Here is a 23,048-nt window from a genome sequence, read left to right as displayed (position 1 = left end):
CCGACTGCCTTTTTGAGCATTTCCGAGTTCACTTGAATTAGTAGCATTTGACTGTATCGACCCAATGACGGCTTCTTACAAGCGAGAAAAATAATTATAATCAGATTGTGCAAATTCGATTAATTCCAATGTCCCTCTGGTTTGTGATGTACTAAACTTAAGGTGAGCGCGTTGAAATCGGCTTGGACACCACACCGGCAGCATTTAACCCTTTCAGGATCTACCAGCTCTTATTTAGCATTCGACCAATACTCCGCCCACCGGTCCCCAGCGGTGCAGCATGCAAGGCCACCCAGCACTGCTACATGGCTAATGCTTCAGACCCAGGTTGCCCAGGTTCACAAACTTGGTGCCTGTTGCGCAGTGCACAAAGGAAGGCGTAAACTGGCTGGGGCGAGTGTAACCGACGGAGAAAGAAAGGGCCGCAGTGCACTTCACAACAAGCGACGAGCAGAAGCACCAAAGACACAAGCTCTTCTTGTAGAGCAGGGAAGGGCAGCAGTAGAATAACAAGCTTTCGCCACGCGGCCGCGAAAGTGAAAGTGATCGCGATTGCGATCGCCGCAAAAGTGAAAGTGATCGCGATTGCGATCGCGTGCTGCAGAGGAAAGACACATGGCGCTGCGCGCGTGCACGTGCACTGAAGCTTTAGGCCACGGCAGCACTTTGAAAATCCCAACTATAAAATGTCTCTCCGAGCCAGCGCAAGCGCTGGGGCTCAGCGAGACCTAACAAGATTCACAGTAGCAGTATGTAGCTGCTAGACCTTTGCAAAAGCAATTTGAAAAAAATGTGAAAGTGAGCGGCAGGAAAGTGACGGTAGAGGAGATATGGGCCAGGAGGGGGTTGTGGAAGCAGGAATAGAGTGCAGGGCAACAAAAAGATATGACTGCGGAACGAGAAAACGGGGAAGAGGGAGGAAAGCCATGCACGTCATGGATCTATATCATGAAGAACAATTTAAAGACCGCAGTAACCTATTTAGTAAGGGGTCCCTTACACTGCTGGAAGTTTTTCGATATCTCAGACCATGACAGGACGTTCGCACTGCCACAACTAACTTTCCCTATGTGCCCCCCACTTTTACGACCTTACACACTCTACTGCAGTCACCAAATCCAGCACACACAGTCTCCAGACTTTCTCTAGGGCTGTTACTGTCTAAACGCAGAGTTGCATGCCGTTGGGGTAGAGGGATGGACCCCAAATTTAAGGATTGAATAAATGATCTAATACACAGTAAGGAACAATTGACCACCTATGCAGAACTGTCGCCCGCAGGATATTTGGGCTCCCCTACAGACGTACCTAGAGGAGGTGGCAGACTCAAGCAACGTAAGACAGGAGGTTGGCACTCTGGACAGCGCTGCAGATTTAAAATGAGACTAACAGTGGCATGGAGACGTTGATAACTCCCACCCCCCATGTGATGTACAGGGACGAGCACCAGCAGTTGGTGTCGTAGTTTCCTTTCCAGTGGGCGCAACGAGGAATTCAATATTTGGGCATTCCGATTCTCCCTACCATAGAAGACACGGTGACACATAATTATTCAGACCTCTTAAAGACAGAGAGGTCTCTCATTCAGTCTTGGCATGGTAGCCCTATTTCCTGGGTGGGTCGTAGAGCGGCTGTCAAAATGAACCTGCTGCCAAACATTTTCTACCTCATGCAGGTGATGCCGTTGGCGCCGCCAGCCTCTATCCTGAAAAAATTGCAGATGGCACTCGAGTCCTTCATATGGGCTGGTAAGCGGGCCTGAATGGCTAAGGACCGGGCCTATCTGCCAATAGCCAAAGGCGGCTTAGGTATCCGGAATTTGACAAAGTACTACCAGGCTGCGCGACTGCGCTATATGGTTGAATGGCAATGCCCAATGACCGAGAAACATTGGTGTTTTATAGACCAGGTGGTGGCGGGAGTCCACATCTGAAGATCCAATGGCTTCAGCGCAAGCACCATCCACGGGGGTCTACATCTCGGCAGTAGTTATAGCCAAGATGGGGGTTTGGGACAGGGTGTACTCCTCCAAGCAGCTCTCCACGCAGATTTCCCCACTCAACCAATCATAGGGAACCCATACTACTTGCAAGCCACACAATAGAAAGCATTCACACATTGGCAAGAGGCAAACTGCAAGCGAATCGGGGACCTATTTGATGTGAAAGGCCTGTTAGACTTTAAGCAGTCCAGCATGACTTTGGGCTCCCAGACTCCAAATACTGGCACTAATTGGCAATCAGACACTGGGGGACAAGTCCTGATATTAGGCCTCATGCCAGCAGGCGACGGACTTTGGCTTTTATCTAGAAAAGATGACTCCCGCATCCTATCCGACATACTCCTTTTAAATACACAGCCTACCCATTAGCAAATTGCAGCTAGGAGAAGATGTGAGCTTGAGTGTGAGAACCGTTTTACGGACAAAGAATAGACAGACATCCTGCACCACGCACGTACTTCCGCTACTAGCTCCTCTTGCATGGAGACGCTGTTGAAGTTAGGACACTATTGGTACTACACTCTAGCTCGCCTGGCTCAGTGGCAAAGGGGACGCATGTTGGAGGCACGATGCCCAGTCGGGCACGCTGGTTCTCCGGTTATGGCATTGCCCCAAGCTGCATAGGTACTGGAGTGAGGTGCTGGCCGACATCGATCAGATGTTTGACATGGAAATACCACGTTTCCCCAACTATGTCCTGTTGGGACTACTCAACACACAAACCTATCCACTAAACACCAATAAATGCAAGGCCATCACTTTAGCACTATGTGCAGCGAAGCAAGTCCTGCTGTCAAAATGGGGTACCGATGTTGTCCCAAGGCATACAGATTGGCTCCACAAGCTGTAGAACTTATAGGGGATGGAAAAATAAACAGCTGTTGTCAACCACACCCTACCCAAGTTTGAAAAAAGGTAGGGAACATGCATAAAGCATCTCACAGGAGTGTACCGGGAGCTCATGTACCCCATTTATTTGCGTACATTGCAGATTACACCCACCTACCCCACGACACATTTGGGAACAGAGAGGGAGTGACGATTCCTATTAAATGTCATGAGCATGAATTGTTTGTCTTTATTTACTGTTCTGCTTCATTTTCCCCTTTCCTCCTCATCAGCTACCTCGCCGGCCAACTGATGTAGGCGAAGGGTTTTGTAAACTTAATAAAAACTGTTACAATCTTAAAAGAACACTGGAATAGTGCTATAACAGATGCAGTGCCTTAATGCCAGGCACAACTAGGTCTATAGAATGTAGGGTAGGGGTTTGATGGTCCATCAATTTATGAAGCTTTATGCTGCCTAAATGCAATAGCAGATGTGGAGGTAAACCAAACACTTCAATTTCAACTGCGGTTGTCAAGCCCTTTGTTTGTTACAGGAAAGATAGAGTTAATTAACAACAGCACTTTAAAAGAACTGCTGGGTAAATATATTGGTCAAGTTTGAAAAAAAAGTTATTTCTTAGGTAAAATGGTCATCTTTTGGATTGGGTGGGTCAAACAAAAAAAGGAGGAGGTTTTACAACCTCTGTAATGGTGGTAAAATTACTGGCTGAAAGTTGAACTACCAAATCTTCTAAAGCTAACCAGGAACTTGACCTCCAAAAAAATTCTGACTTTAATCAAGGCAGTTTACTTGACAAGTCTGAAGTCTCCGACTGAGAGTCACATTTTTACTTTTCCCTATACTTTACCATTTGGAGATTCCACAGCCAGGGTGGGGATCTCCCTATCGTAAAGAATAGGGAAGATTTAAAAAAGTGTACTGAGTTTTATAATACATTAGTAAAATAATTTTCATTTTAAATACAAATGTAAATACATTTTATAAATCTATTTTAAATGTAGAACAGATTAAAATGTACTTAATTTTGAATTATTTAACTAATTTAAATAGATTACATTAAATAAAAATCATTTTTCAGATGATGGAGACGTTTGAAGTCTACACTTGTGAGCAACTTTACACTCAGAGTTTGTGAATGGTCAAAAGAAGTAAAGTTAATCAAAAATGTATGAGTAAATTACTCACAAGTGTAATTTACCTTTGTGAATAGCCCAGATAGTGTACACACAGATTTATTTGTGAATTTTAACAGATTGGGCCTTGTAGTGCTATGAGAGAACAATGGAATAAGAAAATGGCTCAAGTCACTGTTAAGTCCAATCCAGAGTAGTCAAGTTGTAGCACGCTATTAAACCAACACATGTTATGTGTACAGAACAAGTTACTTACCTTCGGTAACGCTTTTTCTGGTGGATACAGTATCTGCCTGTGGATTCCTCACCTTGTGAATATCCCCTGCGCCAGCATTCTACGGAACTTTTTTCCCCAGCTCTCTACGCCGACGTGGACGACGTCATAATGCATCGGCTCCGCTCGCGACTCCGTATGACGTCACCGGAGCCATAAGAGAGCCACGTCGGCGTGATGACGTCAGTTCCACCCATTTTTTCCGTGCCTCCGAGGCGCACAGGTGGACCAACGACGGATACAACAAAGTATACACAGTATACAATATACAATCATATACACAAAGTATACAAGGAAAAGGAAAGCTAAATAAAACGATCATTTCCTACCAATATACAAGAAAGTATAACAACATCTCAAGCAAGACAACTTTTAAGGTATACAAAGGTGGACAACGGGGAGGCGGGTGGGCCAGTGAGGAATCCACAGGCAGGTACTGTATCCACCAGAAAAAGCGTTACCGAAGGGAAGTAACTTGTTCTGATGGATACATCTGCAGTGGATTCCTCACCTTGAGAATAGATTCCCACAGCAGTCCCCACTCCCGGAGGAGGGTGTCCACCTTCCTATACCAGAAAGTCTTGCAAGACAAAGCACGCGAAGTGGCCCTCCCTCCTCATCTCAGAGTCCAAGCAATAATGCTTTGCGAAAGTATGGAGGGAGGCCCAAGTCGCTGCTTTACAAATATCTGCCACAGGAACACCCCTGGCCAAAGCAGATGTAGACGATTTTGCTCTAGTTGAATGAGCTCGAATACCCTCAGGAGGAGTCTTACCATCCAGGGCGTAGCAGACCTTGATGGCAAGGATAATCCATCTCGATGAAGTGCGCTTGTGCACCGCTCTTCCTTTCGAATGACCAACATAGCCCACGAAGAGCTGATCGTCCAGACGAAAGTCTTTCGTTCGGTCCAAATAAAAACTCACAGCCCTCTTTAGATCCAGGCGATGGAGTCTTTCCTCCTCTTTGGAGGGATGAGGAGGTGGATAAAAAACAGGGAGAGTAACAGACTGCCCCAAATGAAATGGAGTAACAACTTTGGGCAGGAAAGCAGCCCTGGTCCTGAGTACCATCCTTTCAGCATGTAATGTTAGAAAAGAGGGTTTAGAACTAAGAGCTTGAAGCTCACTCACCCTCCTTGCCGAGGTTATGGCCACACGAAAGACCACCTTAAAGGACAACAGCCTCAAAGGACAGCTATGAAGAGGCTCAAACGGGGACCCAATCAGAAAAGTCAAGACAAGATTAAGGTCCCACTGTGGCATTACAAAGGGAGTAGGAGGAAACATGCTTGTAAGACCCTTGATAAACCTCAGTACAACCGGAGATTTAAAAAGCGACGGTTGATCAGGAAGACATAGAAAAGCCGATAAGGCAGATAGATAGCCCTTAACCGTGGCCACAGCACAGCCCTGCTGAGCCAGGGAAAGAGCAAACTGAAGCACATTAGAAAGATGGGCCTTTAAAAGGTCAATGGATCTCTCTCCACACCATTTAACAAATTTCGACCACCTGTAGGAGTAAATGACTTTGTGGAGTGTCTCCTGGCCAATAAAATAACATCCACCACATCAGGCGGGAGAGAGAACGAACTCAGGTTGCCCCGTTCAATCTCCAGGCATGAAGGTGTAAGCTCTGGAGGTGGGGGTGTAGAACCTGCCCCTCCGATTGCGAGAGGAGGTCTGCCCTCAGAGGGAGACGGAGTGGAGGGCACGAGCAGAGGTGGAGAAGATCTGTGTACCACACCCTTCTTGGCCAATCCGGGGCGATCAATATGGCTTGGGCCCGGTCTTGGCGAATCTTCCTCAGAACCCGAGGAATCAAGGGTATGGGAGGAAACGCGTTAAGGAGTTGTGAGCTCCAACTCAACTGACACGCGTCCCCCAACGCCCCCTGCATCGGAAACTGGAGACTGCAGAATGACGGGCAGCGCGCATTCTCGCGGGTGGCGATCAGGTCCACCCGAGGTGTCCCCCACGTCCGAAAGACGTGGCGAACCACCTCCGGATGGAGCCTCCACTCGTGATCGGCGGAGAACTGCCGACTGAGACTGTCCGCACAAACGTTCAGCACCCCGGCCAGATGATTTGCCATCAGACAAATCCGATGGTCCTGAGCCCAGGACCATAGCCGTAAGGCCTCTCTGCAAAGACAAAGAGACCCCACTCCTCCCTGCTTGTTGACATACCACATCGCGGTAGTGTTGTCTGTCAGGACTTGAATCGACTGACTGGGAAGGGAGGAAGGCCTTGAGCGCCAAACGAATCGCCCGCAATTCCAGAAGGTTGATGTGAAGCAACCTTTCCTCTGGAGACCAAAGACCCTTGATCTCCAGATCCCCTAGATGAGCACCCCACCCTAGGGTAGAGGCATCCGTTATCACTGTGGCCACCGATGGAGGAAGATGAAAGGGCTTTCCTTGAGACAGGTTGCCCTCCACTCTCCATCAAGACAGATCCGCTGCAGCTCCTCTGGAGATCCTGATAGACTCCCTGAGATCTCCGTTGTGCTGATACCACTGCTTGCGGAGGCACCACTGGAGCGCCCTCATGTGCCAGCGTGCATGGCTGCCCAACAGAATGCAGGAAGCGAACAGACCGAGCAGGCGAAGGACCTTCAGAACTGGAACAACCGCTCCATTGTGGAATAAAGGGACCATCTCCTGAATGTCGAGAATTCTTTGAGGAGGAGGAAATGCTCGACACACAGTAGTGTCCAGTACTGCCCCTATAAACAGGTTGCGTTGAGAGGGCACCAGGTGAGATTTGGGCACATTGATCGGAAAACCCAGTCGAATAACAGCTGAGATGTTACCTGCAGATGATGCTGCACCATCTCTGGGGACTCTGCCTTCAGAAGCCAGTCGTCCAGGTAGGGGAAAACTGGAATCCCCGACCTCCTGAGATGAGCAGCCACCACTGCCATCACCTTCGTGAAGACCCGAGGTGCGGTAGTAAGACCAAACGGGAGGACCGCAAACTGGTAATGTTGCGACCCAACCGTAAAACGGAGATACTTCCTGTGCAACTTCAGGATCGGGACATGGAAGTACGCGTCCTGCAAGTCGAGCGACACCATCCAGTCTCCTTGCTGCAACGTCTGAAGAACCTGCGCAAGGGTCAGCATCTTGAATTTCTCCTGTTTCAGGTAAAAGTTCAAGATTTGCCATCCTTTTTGGGAATCAGGAAATACCAGGAGTAGCATCCCTGACCCCTTTCCTGCTCCGGAACCACCTCTATCGCCCCTTTTTGAAGCAAAGACAGAACCTCCTTCTGCAGAAGAAGCAGATGGTCCTCTGAGCAGTAACCTTGGCAAGGAGGGTAAGGGGGAGGAAACTCCCGAAAAGGAAGGGCGTACCCAGTCTCCACGAGGTTTAAAACCCAAAGGTAGGTCGTAACAGATTTCCAACCCCGCAGAAAGTAGGACACCCGACCCCCCACAGGTCTTACATGGTCCAGGGTGGGGGATCTAGGGTTGCTTCCCTGAAGCCTCATTGGGAGCAGAGGAGGAGGAAGAAGAGGGGTTACGTCCAGAACCTCTCCGACCCTTTTGTTTCCCTCTATAGGACCTATAGAGGGGATTCTGCTGTTGTTGCTGCTGCTGCTGAGGCAGGAAGGAGCGAAATGAAGACCTTCCGAAACCCCTAAACTTTTTAAAACCAAGTCCTTTAGCAGGAGCTTGCAGACCCAAAGATTTAGCTGTTACCCTGCTGTCCTTAAATCTTTGTAGGGCAGAGTCAGCCTGTTCTCCAAACAATTTCTGTCCATCAAACGGCAAATCCACCAATGTGGCCTGAACGTCCGTGGAGAAGCCAGATGAACGGAGCCATGCCTGCCTTCTTGTGGCTATAGACGAGACCATTATTCTCGCCACTGAATCTGCTGTATCAAGCCCCGATTGAATCACTTGTCTAGCAGCAGCTTGAGTATCTGCGACCACCTCCATGAAGGACGCCTTATCACCCTGAGGCAGCTTAGGGGCTAAAGACTTCATTGAGTCCATTAAGGCATGCACATAACGACCCAGCAAGCACGTGGCGTTGGTAGACTTAAGTGCCATACTTCCTGAAGAAAAAGTTTTCTTAGCCGCCTGGTCAACCTTTTTGGACTCCCTGTCTGCAGGAGACTGAGGGAACGCTCCCTAAGCATGCTTAGAGCAGGACGCCTGCACAACCAGGCTCTCTGGACACGGGTGCGTAGAAAGAAAATCTGGATCCCCAGGCACCACCCTGCATCTTCTTGCCACCTGCCTGGAAACCGCCGAAGAAGAAAGAGGTTTCCGCCATACCTCCAAAACAGGCTCCAAAATAGCCTCATTAAAAGGCAGTAAAGGCTCAGATGTTGAAGTAGGTGAATGCAACACCTCTGTCAGCAGGTTAGATTTATACTCCGCAGAAGGTAACTGCAAATCCAACAGCTCTGCGCCCTTTTTTATTACCACATGGTAAGGAGCCAACTCCTGTGGTGGAGAGGATCTAGACGAAGTATGCTCCCACTCGGGGGTCGTATCCAGGCCACTAGCCTCTTGTATCCCCTCAAATTCATCTGAGGACGTGTCCACTTCACCTTCCTCTACATCCACTCTATAACTTTCTTCATCCAAGACCCTTTGGGCCTCCCTCCTTGAACGAATCCGTGGAGCCGGCGTTGTCGTACGCGGCGTCGGTGGAACCAGAGATGATGGAGTCGGCGGCGCCATAGACGGAGTCGGCGGCGCCGGACGCGGCGCCGAGGAAGGCTACGAAGCAGGACGATCCAGCCGAAGTCGTGTTGGATCCCCAGACGGCGCCGGAAACTGCCACGAAGGCGCCATCGGCAGAAAGGGCATAAACGGGGCCTGAGCGTAATGCTGCGGCACCCCTAAAGTATACGCCATAGGACCCACGGGACCAGTCGGTGCACCGGATGGGAAGGCAGCCCGATTGAAGATTCCATACATGGCATTTAAAAAATGTGAAGAATCAGTACCTGGAGCCGGGAACTGCGGATAAGGAACCAAACCTGTATCCTTCTGCGGAGTACCTGGCAACGGCGTCGCAGTATCCTCTACCGGAGCCGTAGGATCCTCAGGTGCTGGAGAATGCTCTCCCTTTTGTTCCCGCTCACCATCCGAAACAGGCGACTCCACTGGAGCCGGAGACGACGCCGGTGACTGCGCCGGGGACTGCTCCGGTGACCGCGCTGGAGCCCGTTTCGGCGAAGGAGATCCTTCCGGAGACTTCAAAGGAGACAAATCCTTACTTCGGCGTCGTCGAGGCGAAGTAGACCTCGACTTCCTGTTCTTTGAAGACCGGCGCCGAGAGGAATGCTTCCTTTTTTTATGATGTTTTTTCGACTTCGATGATCTCGAAGTCGACGACTCCGGCCTCGACCTCTCCTTCTTTCTTCCTCTCTTCACCTTCCCGACCTTAGCCATAAAAAGCTTCGCCTTCCTCTCCTTTAACGCCTTCAGATTCATCCTCCTGCAGCTTGAACAATCTTCGACGTCGTGGTCGGATGAAAGGCACCACAAACAGTCATCATGGGGGTCCGTCATAGACATGTGGCCCCCACATTCCCTATAGGGCTTAAAACCTGACTTCTTCGTCGAAGACATAACAGATTTTCATCAACAGTAACACCTAACAACTACAAAGTAGCAGGAGAGTACTGGAAAAATCGATGCGCGTCGACGGCGCGGAAAAAAGAAAACTGACGTCATCACGCCGACGTGGTTCTCTTATGGCTCCGGTGACGTCATACGGAGTCGCAAGCGGAGCCGATGCATTATGACGTCGTCCACATCGGCGTAGAGAGCTGGCGAAAAAAGTTCCGTAGAATGCTGGCGCAGGGGATATTCACAAGGTGAGGAATCCACTGGCAGATGTATCCATCAGAAAGAGCCCAATCTGTTGAGCTCAAGTTACTAGCAACAATCTGCATTGAGAACAAGCTTGACAGCGAAGCGCAGAGAAACAGTTCAGGCATAAATCCAAGAGAAGCAGAAAGGACTCAGTAGAGGAAGGGTAGACAAGTCTGTATATTGAAACCGAACAGCGGGCTCTAAAATAATATACACAATGTAGCTTTAGCATGCACCGAGGACAGAGATATAGGGTTCACCAAAGCCTTGGAGGTATGCGAACAGTGATAAAAGGGAGATGAACAGATGTGTTGCTATCGACACATTTCATGAACACACAGGACAACTTCAAAAGTCAAAATTAAATTCCTTGGGAGCATCTGAGGAAGTCAGTCTAGCTCGAGTGTTCTTTGCTGAAGTGGGGGTATAGGCCTAATATTGTTCTTAAATATTTTGCATTATTTTCCATATGCAAATGTACAATAAAAAGTCCACAACGCGAAAACAGAGGCTTCTCCGTGAGCAGTAATTCGCTAAACAATCAACTATACTTCAATAACCTATTTGTGTATTACAGTTTTTACCACAAGTATGTACACAGTCTACAGCTGATGACCATTACGTGGGTTATAGGTGCCTAACTTATGCTCTCTTTTTATTCGTCTCAACATGTACCTCAGGGTTCTGGGCATGTGAAGTTTCTACACTTGAGTCCTTATAATTCATTGCCTTACCACTTCACTAAGGGTGAGATTGTTTGTTGCAAACAATGGCTGTCAAGTCTCCTTCGGGCCAGCAGGACAAACAGATCGGCAAGTTTAGGTTTCATTTTTGCATGGGCGCAGAAGCAAGGCAAAGACGCAGTGTTTAGCATTTTATCCTACTAACAGTCATCTTTTTCCCCTCAGTCCTCATTTCTGGACAATAGCATACCAACTTACAGCTACTATGAGACATCCTCAAATCACAGGCTTGTAGCCTGCATTTTTTCAAAAAGAATCCTGTCTATCCACACATACCTTTTGTTTGCAGTGTAGCTTGGGGCAAGCAGTTTGCAACTCCTCTTCAGTTAACCCTGTTTTGTAGTACATATTAAACTTAGCTTTCACTGTCAAAGGGGGCACTGGGAAGTGTCTCCTCAAGGTCCTGTAAAGAAATTGCACTCCCTCAGACCAAGGTGTTCATTCAACCAACACATGACTCCATGGACTGGTCATGGAACCACTCTACGGAAGCCTCACAGACTTAGCCAAAAGGGTGTTTATCAACTCCTGGCAGGATCTTGTCTATAACGGGAACCAATGAAAAGAGAATACTCCTCTTTCCAGAGTTCCTTTTGGATATTTTACTCACTACTGCTTCAAAGAAATGGCTCCTTACTAGAGGTGTCTTGGCTTCCCTAACAAGTAGGAATACTTATGGTCTGCTGGCTTAACAATCCTCCCACAAGAGTTACTAGAGCTACAGGCCAGCGGTGCTATTACGACAGCTAAGATGATCCTTCCAAACTGTAAGGGCTCACGCAGTCAAGGACACGTCTTTCTGCAACACCAATCAATCAGGTTTTATAAAGCGTGGCAAATCACTCGAGGGTCTCAAGGCACTGGAGTTGCTAGCTGCTTTGCGGTGCTCTTGTCATTCGAACAACCAAGTAAGCAGTGAAAAACGAGGGAAATGAAGGAGAAAGCAGTATACAAACGAGGCAAAAGCAGAAGAAAGCACTCGGAAACACAGGAGAAAGAAAGCAGTAGACAATGAGGCAAAAGCATGACAAAGTACTCAGAAACATGGGGAGAGGCAGGAGAAAACAGTAAAAAAAAACAGGGCAAAGCATTCAAAGACTGGTAGAAAGGAAGGACAATGCAGTACAAAACGAGGCAAAAGCAGGGGAAAGCACTCTTAGAAACGGGGAAAGGAAGGAGAAAGCAGTAAAAAGCAAGGCAAAAACAGTAGAAAGCAGTACAAAAAGAGGCAAAAGCAGGAGAAAGCACTCAAAGACGGGGCAAAAGGAAGAAGAAAGCAGTTCAAAATGAGCAGGAGAAATCACTCAGAAAAATGTGGGTGCGTGGGGGGGGTGAGACAGCAGTACAAAACGAGGCAAAAGCAGGAGAAAGCACTCAGAGAGGTGCAGCAGCAAGGGAGAGCTGTGCCTGGGACTAATGAAAAGAAGTAATAGCTACGCAAGATACACTTACATTATAATTATAACACAGCAAAAAAAAACAAAAAAAACACAAAAAGTAAACCTACCACTTTGGCTGCTCTTTCCTGCGATTCACATTTCCTACAAAACCAAGGACCTTCAGGCACCTTCACGATGCCATAGCAACCTGTTATTGAAAACATGCATTACTAGAGATTATTGTACTTTGGAAATTAAGTTTGTTTATATGTAATTCAGCATCCATATGTATGAAAGCACCAAACTGTTAGTGCTTATTTTCCTCATTATAAAATTACGAGCAGGCACTCCACAAATACATTTTTTTGAGTTGTATTTCTTTGTTGTACATTCAGACAATTTAAACAGTTTGAAATAAAAAATTCAATATAGATCAACATACATCGTTCTGGAATATATATATATAGTTACGTAATCTTTACAAAAGTATGAGTTTTCTCCGAAAAGTCTTGGTGCGATAATCCTATGCATAACAGTCCTCCATAGCAATCTATAAATGTGGTATCACCAGGGATAGGGGAGTGTGTGGGTGAAAACCCATAAGTAAAAACAAAACAGAAGAAAAGGGGGTGGCGTGTGTATATACATATCTCCATGGGCCCGTTCGTATGCCTCCCTCTCTATCGTTTCGATGGGAAATTATATCTTCACCAGGTTCACGCCCTACCTCTCTTCATCTCCCAGGTTGTTTGTAGAGCAATGTGTCTTGCGTTGTTGGTGCACCGGTTCGTCCAGAGGGTCGACTCCAACGACTAGTACACAGGACTCTAATAGGTCGTGCCGGAATGACTCCGACATAGTAAGGGTCCGTTGATGGAGTGATCGTACGACCATTAAGCCCTATGGACCTTGGCCGTACGTTCATATTTGAGCGGGCATTGTTGTGCGTGAGGGGGCGTGCCAGAGGGGGGAGAGGTATGGAAGAGGGGGAGGGGAAAAAAAGGAGCTGAAAAAAGTACTGATGGGAAAGGAACATTGCGAAAAATCAATTTGTCAAAAGGAGAAAGAAGAGGAAAAAGAAGAAGAGAAGGAAAAGAGAGGGAACAAGAAGAGTGTTTGCTGAAGGGTGAAGGGGAGGGTTGAGGGGGATATAACGATCTGTAGGGCAGGTGCAACGTGCTGTTTATTCATTCACCAGGGTCAGCTGCCCATCCATCTCCATCCACGTCCGGTGCCTCTACGCGCATAAAGGGTGTCAATGTCTCTAGAAAGATCTCTGACTGGTCTTGGAGATTATAGATGATCCTCTCGGGGGGGGGGGTCGCTGCCCTCCATTGGCGCAATATGCAAAGCTTGGCCGTGGCCACAGCTGTGTGAAAGAGGCGGCGTTGTGGTCTGGGTAGGTCCGGGAACCACTGTAAATCGGGCAGAAGTATTTCGGGGGGCATAAGCGGTAGAGAAAGTGTCATGGTAGTACTCAGGGTCCATCTCACGTATTCCCAGAAATCCTGCACAGAGGGGCATTCACAAATGATATGCGTTATGTTGCAACAGGAGTTGGGACATCTTCAGCAGTTGTCATGGGGGAGGAGGCCCGCCCTGTGCAGTTTCGTAGGCGTCCAATACCAGTCTTGTAAGACTTTGAAGAGGCAGAATTTCAACTGTGCCTTCCTTGCGCCTTTATCCAGGGCTTCTAGTATGTCCGCCCATACATCGTCTTCATACATGATCGCCTGCAGCTCCTGCCACCTAACGCGTAGCGTCTATGGCAGGGGGGCGGAGAAGTGGTGCGACGCTAGCACTTCATAAAGTCCAGACATCACCCCTTTGTACCGTCCCCAGACAAGGAGAAATGCAGCTACCGGAGATGGTGGCAAGTTCCAGGTTGGGGGTGGGTGGGGGAGGCACTGCCGTAGACAATGTTGTTTATCTCCAAGACGTGTCATGGGGAGACCGTACTCCTCTCCTAGTTGTGCCAGCGGTTTCAGGGAGCTGTTGCAGGTAATCTGATCCTTGGAGCTTATACCCGCTGTCTGCCAAACCCGCCATCTCAAACTCTTCCCTCTGATCCGAATGGCTTAGTTTCCCCATAATGGGGCCTTCACATGCAGGCGTGAGTGCACACCCAGTAATTTGTGGGCTCGATGCCAGGCCTTGCATGCGGCGGACACAATATGATACATTATACAGCAGTTCCCGAGCTTCGCCATGTAGAATACAGAGAGCCCCTCCTCGACCGAAAGTAAGGGTCGTTATAGCGGGACCCTTGCGGCGGGTCCGGGAAACCTGGCAGGAAATACTCCAATTGGGAGAGTTGTAATGCCAATGCACAGAGTTCTATGGAGGGGAGGCTAAGCCCCCATTAGTACGGCGGGCCTGTAGATTGGATGTGGCAATGCGTGGCTTTGCGGAGCCCCACACAAACAACCGTATCTTGGAATCTATCTGCCGCAGGAGTGTGAGAGGCACCTGTATCGGCAGCATCCCCAAGGTATAATTGAAACGTAGTAATGTTACCATATGGACAGCCTGCACTCTATCCCACAACGAGTCCCAAAGCCTTCCATTTTTCGAAATCTCGCTGCATCTGAATTATAAGCGGGTTAAGATTGTCCTGGACCATATTTACTACACCTTTATTGACAAGGACTCCCAGATATTTAAGGCCCAAGTGTTGCCAACGAAAGAGGAGGCGTACATTGGCTATAAATTGTGTCCCAAGACCATAATGTTCCATCACAAGGAAGAGGTATTCCCACTCGATACGGTCAAAGGCTTTCTCCGCATCAAGGGAGAGAGCAATGGCGTCCGCCGGGAGGTCTTTAGATGCCCACAGAGCATGGGCGAGCATGCACAGGTGGTTCCTGAAAGAGCGGCCCGGAACAAAGCCCACTTGCGAGGCATGTACCAGGGATGGCAGAACTGAGTACTCGTGCTGCTAGTATACTTGCCATTATCTTTCTATCAGGTCAGCGGCAGGCTATACTTTAAGCCAACCTCAGGATATAACAAACAAATGTGCCTCTTTTTACAAGACCCTGTATACCCCAGGCCCACCAATAGAGGCGGACAGACTGACTTCATTTCTGCAAGAGGCAAAGCTTCCTCGCCTCTCGGAAAAAGGAAGGGAGATGCTGGAAGGGGAGATCAGTAAAGAGGAAATCTCCTCAGCAATAGCAAAACTTCCCTATCATAAAGCCCCTGGTGAAGATGGATATTAGGCCGAGTTCTACTGATGGGCGGGGGAAGAAGTGGTTACTATGCTGCAGGCAGCGTTCGTGAACCAAAAAAATCAGACTCCCTGGGCCTAATTTCTAATAAGGCAGTCATAACTGTTCTACCCAAACCCGGGTAAGACCCCCTGGAGTGTGTTTGATCAGATACCATTAGTTTCCTATACTTAGTTCACACTGTCTAGGTAACAGTTTTATGAGATAACAGGGAACACACGCCATTGCGCATGCACGCCACATAGACGTCTTCTATAAACTCTAAGACGGAGGCTTCATTCCAACGCGCATGCGCGGAGACCTTCTGTCTGTTTCCCACACATGCGCATTATTCAACGCTACGCCCAACACACACCTGTTTCCCACTGTGGACCGGATACGGGGACCGCCCTGAAACGCCTGCCCCGGGACTACAAATGGACCCTTGAGCAGCCTTCAATTCCTTTCCAGATAGGAGGACGGCTGGGGTAGGTGTATAAGAGGCCACACCGCAGCTAAACTGCAAGTAGATGATCTAAGGGGAACTGAGGAGATGGGTCGTGTATTAAACGACGACTCAGACCTGGCAGGCTTTTTACTAGCTAGGACTCACTAGTAGATTCCTTTTTGTTTTTATAGCACATGAAGGTGTGTACGCTCGTCCCCTAATCTATGGAGCATCATTCTCCCCATTTCTAGGTGAGTGGTGTGGAGTGTTTGTTGGACTGGCTCAAATACAATTGGATAATTAACCGCAATAACCCTACGTCCAGTGATGACTAGTACACCTGTCACTAATCCTTCCACGTTCAGTGGGTGGACTATTGGGTGACTCCGATCGGCGACAGGAGGTCTTCACTCCAGGCTTCCTACCCTGGTTGAAGCGCCCGTTGGCCTATTGTTGAGACCTCATAACGCCATCACCCGCGAGTGGAGGAGATACCTTTGGTTTACTTGGAATCATGTACTCCTTTCTAATTTCACGCCCAGTTGTTGGACATATGAACATTTTAACATTTAGGATGTTCTTTTTCTTTTTCTTTTCTTTGTGTTTACCTAGGCCTTTATCCAGGAGCGTCCTTTACTCTGACACAGAGAGCAGGATCTTTTATACCTGCACGCCCGGATACAGACTGCGAGTAGTACCCCCCAGTCCACTTTCACAGTTCACAACTTTTAGTCGGTCCTGAGGAAGCGCCACGGATCCGTTTTGGACCATTGGGGCGCGAAACATGTCGACCACATTTTAGTCACCTGATGGAACATTATTACCATTAAGGTAACACCTAACCTACGGGTTTTTTAGCGTGTCAAGGGTGCCACTTATATTAAAAACTGACTCAACTAGCAACCCTTAGACATTTTTAACTTATCACGTCACTGACACACTCACATCACCACTTACCTTTATTAGGACCCAGACCACACACCCACATGCACCATACGGCGTTTTCTCTTAAAAGATCTCCGCTAAAGTGACCCTCCGGGGGACCCGTTGGGCATTGCAGCGCCGGCCCGACGAGGAGCAAAACGCCCAATGATGAAGCATGACATCCTTCGGGGTGTGTGAGGGCAACAAGAGAAATTAAGTTATGCTTCCCCCTCTAATCTTTGGGTCGAATAATAGCCTAGGTCTTTAGTCTCCTCTAACCTTTTTGAGTCTTTCTCGTTTCCTTATCCCCATTTTGGAACAGTGTCTCCTTTTGAGTAATACAGATGATATACGGAGCACAGACACTGGACCACAACAAGCTCCTGGTCCCCCCTCTCTTCTTGTACAGACCTCTATAAGCGCCCGGGTTGGGGAAATAGTACTTGTTGGGGTGTGGAGAAGGTACTCCTGTATCTCCGGTGGGCATTCACCGCTGCTCTCCCTCCCCTTCACCTTGCAGAGAGAAGAATTCCATGTGCTCTATGAGGATTTAGGGGCTATGGGGCAGTGTGAGACCGGCCTCACGGCGTGGCCCTCTCCATCATCCAGCCAACCTGCAACCACCCTCAAGACACGACATCCCCGACTCCGGCCGCCCCAGCCACCCCCGATCCGCGGGCCGGCCAGAGGCCTGACCAACTCACCACCCTACCACGCATGTCCAACCAAGGAAGCGGGAGCCCTCAACACAGACCCAGAGGCGCCAGCCCAGTCACACCTCGGGTCGCCTTCCCCGGGAGGACTCAATCGGCCACCAGGCCCCTGGGGAGCAGGCGCCTCCCCTACCGAGCGTCTGGGGTCCCTCCCAGACCCACCTGTAAAGACCAAAGAAGTGAGCGGCAGGAAATCCCGCCGAACCCCCTCCGTCACCCCAGTCCCCCCTCTGCGAGCACTCCGGACTTCAAAGAACCAGCGGAGTATAACAAGGGGTGCCGGAGAAACAAAGAGAAAGAAGACCTGGAACCATCTGAGCCTGCAGACGCTGTCGCAGCTCCTGAACGCTGAAGTCACCTGGGCCTGCTGAGTGACTCGCGGCGTCTTGCTATTGAACCATCTGAGCCCTGCGGACGAGGTCGCGGCTCCCGAACACTGAACCACCTAGGCCTACTGAGTGACTCGCGGCCCCCAGCTATTGAACCATCTGAGCCCTGCGGACGAGGTCGCGGCTCCCGAACACTGAACCACTTAGGCCTGCTGAGTGACTCGCGGCCCCCAGCTATTAAATCATCTGAGCCCTGCGGACGGAATCGCGGCTCCTGAACTCCGACCTCCTGTGCCTGCTGAGAGACTCGCGGCGCTCCCCTTGAGGACGACTCGGGAAGAGATCGCCCAGAGACACGACACCCTCCGGCTCGAGGATTGTGAGCTTCCGCAGGGTATTTCGCAGAGACACTATCTTGAAAGACTGTCCCACTACCCCCATTCCCCACGACTGACTCGTGGTACGTTGTGCCACTGCTGTACTATTTGCCTTTTGGGTCATAAAGATCCCTTGAAATCATCGATAAAAGAACTTATCGTCCTACAAAGAATACGTGTGGTGTCCCTCTGTTCACAGTGCAGTTCAGGGTGTGCGCGCCTGGTTCGGCTTACTTGGGAGAGGTGGGTCAAAGGGGTGGGCAAGACGTGTATCGAACCCCCTTCCGGCAAACGCCTTTCCAACATTTGGTGGCAGACGACGGGATCCGAGCCGACACCGAAAGAGAGCGTGCAGTGAACGACTGACGCACTACCAAACAGAGATGGAAGGAGAAACCCCCCTGGGTGCCGCAGGTACCGAAATAAGCTCACCGTTCCGAGAGGATCAATTGGACTATTACACGCATAGAGAACTCAAACAGTTTTGCAAAGACCTTGGCATCGCTACCACCGGACTAAGCACAAAGGAAGACTTCCAGAAAGTACTGAAAGCCTGGGTCGAGACGGGGGCGCCCCCGACCCAAACGGAAGAAGACTCTACCCATGAACAAACAAGCACCCCGGCGAGAAACAACGGGCCAGAGGGGAACCTGTCCTCCGAGGAACTAGCGGACCGAGAGAGAAGCCGCAACCACGAACTGGAACTGGCAAAACTAAAAATCGAGGGAGAGATAAAACTGGCAGAGAAGAAGTTAGCCGTCGAGCAGTTACGGCTACAAGGGGAACTCGAAGAGAAGAGACTCCAAAGGGAGCACGACGAAAAGAAACTCCAGCTAGAACATGAACGCGGCCTGAAGGAGATTGAGTGGCGGGCTAGACACGAAAAGTCACAGCCGCCCGGGAATCCACAGCCCGCTCCCGCCGGGGAAACCAAAGTTCACATCCCCAAGGATGTGGTCAAGGAGTATTATGAGAACGATGATATCCAGCAGTGGTTTAAGGCCTACGAAGTCGCCATGACCTCTCACCGAGTCCCGCAGAAGGATTGGGGGGCTGGCCTATGGGGCCGGTTCTTAAGCGAAGGAAGGGACACTCTGCTCGATCTGCCCTCCACGGTCATGAACTCCTACAGCCACATGAAGGAAGCCCTCGTGGGCCGGTACGGACTCACCCCCGAAATGTACCGACAACGGTTCCGAGATTGCAAAAAGATACCGGGCACCACGTGGGTCGAATACGTGAACTTTTACAGCCGAGCCTTGGACGGGTGGATCAAGGGCAGCAAGGTCTCCACCTTCGAAGAACTGTTCGATCTGATCGCCTGGGAACATTTAGCGGCCAATTGCTTTATAGAACTGCGCCAGCATCTCCTAGACAGTAAACTCACCGACCCTCGGAAGCTGGCCGCTGAGGCTGATCGTTGGGTGAACACCCGGGCCAACCGGGGCCCCGTGGGGGACTACGGCCGCCACAGTCAGGGTCCCCCCCGCCAGAGGGGCGGAGGGAACCACGGCCGACCAAGAGACTTTGCCGGGGGGTCCTCCACCAGCCCCCCCAGCAGCCCACCAGCGGCGGGTTCGGCCCAGTCTCCAGCCAGCACCGGAGCCCCAGGACGACCAGGTCCACGAGCTAGGATCACCTGCTTCCGCTGCCAGCAGCCCGGACACTACGCCAATGACCCCCAGTGTCCCCAGTATCAGCGAACCACCACGACCAACCCCCCGACCCGGCAGATGGCCTCCGTGGCTCTGGGGGAAGAAATGGAAGACTCTGAGGAATGGGAACCGGCGGCCATGGCCCTGGTCTCCGTTGGTGATCAAGAGATGGTCCCCGGGACACCCTGGCCCGCCAACACAGAAAAGTACCGACAGCGGGTGACCATCAACGGCCACCGAGTCGAGGGCCTTCGCGACACCGGGGCGAGTGTCACCGCGGTCCACCGCAGCCTAATTTCCTCAGACCAGATCCTAGCCGGAGCCCTCTGTCCGGTCGTATCCTCCGACAATTCTGAGAGCCTCTGCCAGATGGCCCTGGTGCCCTTCGAGTGGGGAGGGGTCTCCGGAGAACTGAAGGTAGCGGTCCGGACCTCGCAGCCCGTAGACTGCCTCCTGGGCAACGACCTGGAGAGTTCCCCGTGGGGGCAGGTAGAACGAAGAGCCCACCTGGAGATGATGGGCCTACCAGAATGGGTCTGCGCTCCATGACCGCACGAGTGGCCCCCCCCCAAAGGCGGTGAAGCCCTCTTACCGAACACTTTCCCCGAGAGCAGGGACCCCCTACCAGAAGCAGACAACCCTCCTCCCGAGGAAGAAGAAGACACTGAACCCCTGCCCGACCTCCTGTGCACGAAAGAACTGGACGGTTCCGTGGAGGGTGTGAAACTGTCGGCCACCCTCACTCCCCAGCAGGCCGACGACTGCCACCAGCTGCTCGGACAATTCGCAGACCTCTTCTCCCTCATTCCAAGGGTGACCGACTGGTGTGTCCACGACGTGGACACCGGCGACTGCCCGCCTGTGAGACACCGAGCCTACCGGGTGCCTGACCGGGTCCGCACCTGCATCAAGACCGAGGTACAGAAAATGCTCAACCTAGGGGTCATCGAGCCCTCCGACAGCCCCTGGGCCAGCCCGGTGGTTCTGGTCCCGAAGGCGGCCTCCCCAGGGGTCACCCCCGAACTAAGATTCTGTGTAGACTATCGGGGGCTCAACGCGGTCACCCGTGCAGACGCTCACCCTATTCCCCGAGCCGACGAGCTCATCGACCGCCTGGGGGCCGCCCAGTTCCTCAGCACTTTCGACCTGACCTGCGGGTACTGGCAGATCGCTCTCACGGAAGGGGCGAAAGAGCGCTCTGCCTTCTCCACGCCAGATGGCCACTACCGCTTCAGGGTCATGCCGTTCGGAATGAAAAACGCTCCAGCCACGTTCCAGCGGTTGGTGAACAAGGTCCTGGCCGGACTCGAGGAGTTCAGCGCAGCGTACCTTGACGACATCGCCGTATTCAGCTCTCAATGGCACGAGCATCTCCAGAACCTCCGACAAGTACTAATGGCCCTGCGCCAAGCAGGCCTGACAGTGAAAGCCAGCAAATGCCAGCTCAGACAAGGCTCCGTGGTCTACCTGGGGCATCAGGTGGGCAGCGGCCAGGTCGCCCCTCTCCAGCCGAAGATCGATGCCATCAAGTCCTGGGAGCCCCCCACCACGTAGACAGAGGTTCGGGCCTTCCTGGGCCTTACGGGGTACTACCGGAGGTTCATTAACAATTATGGTAGTATCGCAGGGCCCCTCACAGAATTGACCTCCAAAAAGCTTCCGCAGAAGGTGCAGTGGACCCCCCAGTGCCAGCAGGCGTTCGACGCCTTGAAAACCGCCATGTGCACCGCTCCCGTACTCAAGGCCCCCGACTACTCCCAAGAGTTCGTGGTCCAGACCGACGCATCCGAACATGGCATCGGGCCGTGCTCTCGCAGTTCGACGACAAGGGCATTGATCAGCCCATAGCTTTTATCAGCCGAAGGCTGCTGCCGAGAGAGCAGCGTTGGAGTACTATAGAGCGAGAGGCCTTTGCCGTAGTCTGGGCCCTCAAGAAACTGCGGCCCTACTTGTTCGGAACCCATTTTCGAGTACAGACGGACCACCGGCCCTTGCAATGGCTAATGCGGATGAGGGGGGAGAACCCCAAGCTACTACGATGGTCCATCTCCCTCCAAGGGATGGATTTCACTGTCGAACATCGCCCCGGGACGGATCATGCCAACGCCGACGGCCTGTCCCGGTTCTTCCGCTTCGGCGAGGAGAACCCCCCAGTGGATGGGTAGTTCTCCACGCCTTTCAGCTGGGGGGGACGCGTGTGAGACCGGCCTCACGGCGTGGCACTCTCCATCATCCAGCCAACCTGCAACCACCCTCAAGACACGACATCCCCGACTCCGGCCGCCCCAGCCACCCCCGATCCGCGGGCCGGCCAGAGGCCTGACCAACTCACCACCCTACCACGCATGTCCAACCAAGGAAGCGGAAGCCCTCAACACAGACCCAGAGGCGCCAGCCCAGTCACACCTCGGGTCGCCTTCCCCGGGAGGACTCAATCGGCCACCAGGCCCCTGGGGAGCAGGCGCCTCCCCTACCGAGCGTCTGGGGTCCCTCCCAGACCCACCTGAAAAGACCAAAGAAGTGAGCGGCAGGAAATCCCGCCGAACCCCCTCCGTCACCCCAGTCCCCCCTCTGCGAGCACTCCGGACTTCAAAGAACCAGCGGAGTATAACAAGGGGTGCCGGAGAAACAAAGAGAAAGAAGACCTGGAACCATCTGAGCCTGCAGACGCTGTCGCGGCTCCTGAACGCTGAAGTCACCTGGGCCTGCTGAGTGACTCGCGGCCTCTTGCTATTGAATCATCTGAGCCCTGCGGACGAGGTCGCGGCTCCCGAACACTGAACCACCTAGGCCTGCTGAGTGACTCGCGGCCCCCAGCTATTGAACCATCTGAGCCCTGCGGACGAGGTCGCGGCTCCCGAACACTGAACCACCTAGGCCTGCTGAGTGACTCGCGGCCCCCAGCTATTAAATCATCTGAGCCCTGCTGACGGAATCGCGGCTCCTGAACTCCGACCACCTGTGCCTGCTGAGAGACTCGCGGCGCTCCCCTTGAGGACGACTCGGGAAGAGATCGCCCAGAGACACGACACCCTCCGGCTCGAGGATTGTGAGCTTCCGCAGGGTATTTCGCAGAGACACTATCTTGAAAGACTGTCCCGCTACCCCCATTCCCCACGACTGACTCGTGGTACGTTGTGCCACTGCTGTACTATTTGCCTTTTGGGTC

General features: G+C 51.4%; 1 protein-coding gene across 2 annotated transcripts in view; it reads right to left on the bottom strand.

Moving 5' to 3' along the window:
• Positions 1-23,048, bottom strand: part of LOC146825650 (protein AF-10-like) — a 1,293,306-nt gene that overhangs the window by 1,230,577 nt on the left and 39,681 nt on the right. For both annotated transcript variants that reach the window (XM_085607649.1, XM_085607650.1), the window contains exon 2: positions 12,353-12,432. In XM_085607649.1, the coding sequence (XP_085463775.1) occupies positions 12,353-12,432 (80 nt within the window). The remainder of the gene's footprint in view (positions 1-12,352; positions 12,433-23,048) is intronic.

Source organism: Triturus cristatus, chromosome 5_2 (genome assembly GCF_964204655.1).
Source record: "Triturus cristatus chromosome 5_2, aTriCri1.1, whole genome shotgun sequence".
Classification (NCBI taxonomy): Eukaryota; Metazoa; Chordata; class Amphibia; order Caudata; family Salamandridae; genus Triturus; species Triturus cristatus.
Note: the sequence above shows the minus strand (reverse complement) of the source record. Positions and strands in the feature narration are given on the sequence as shown.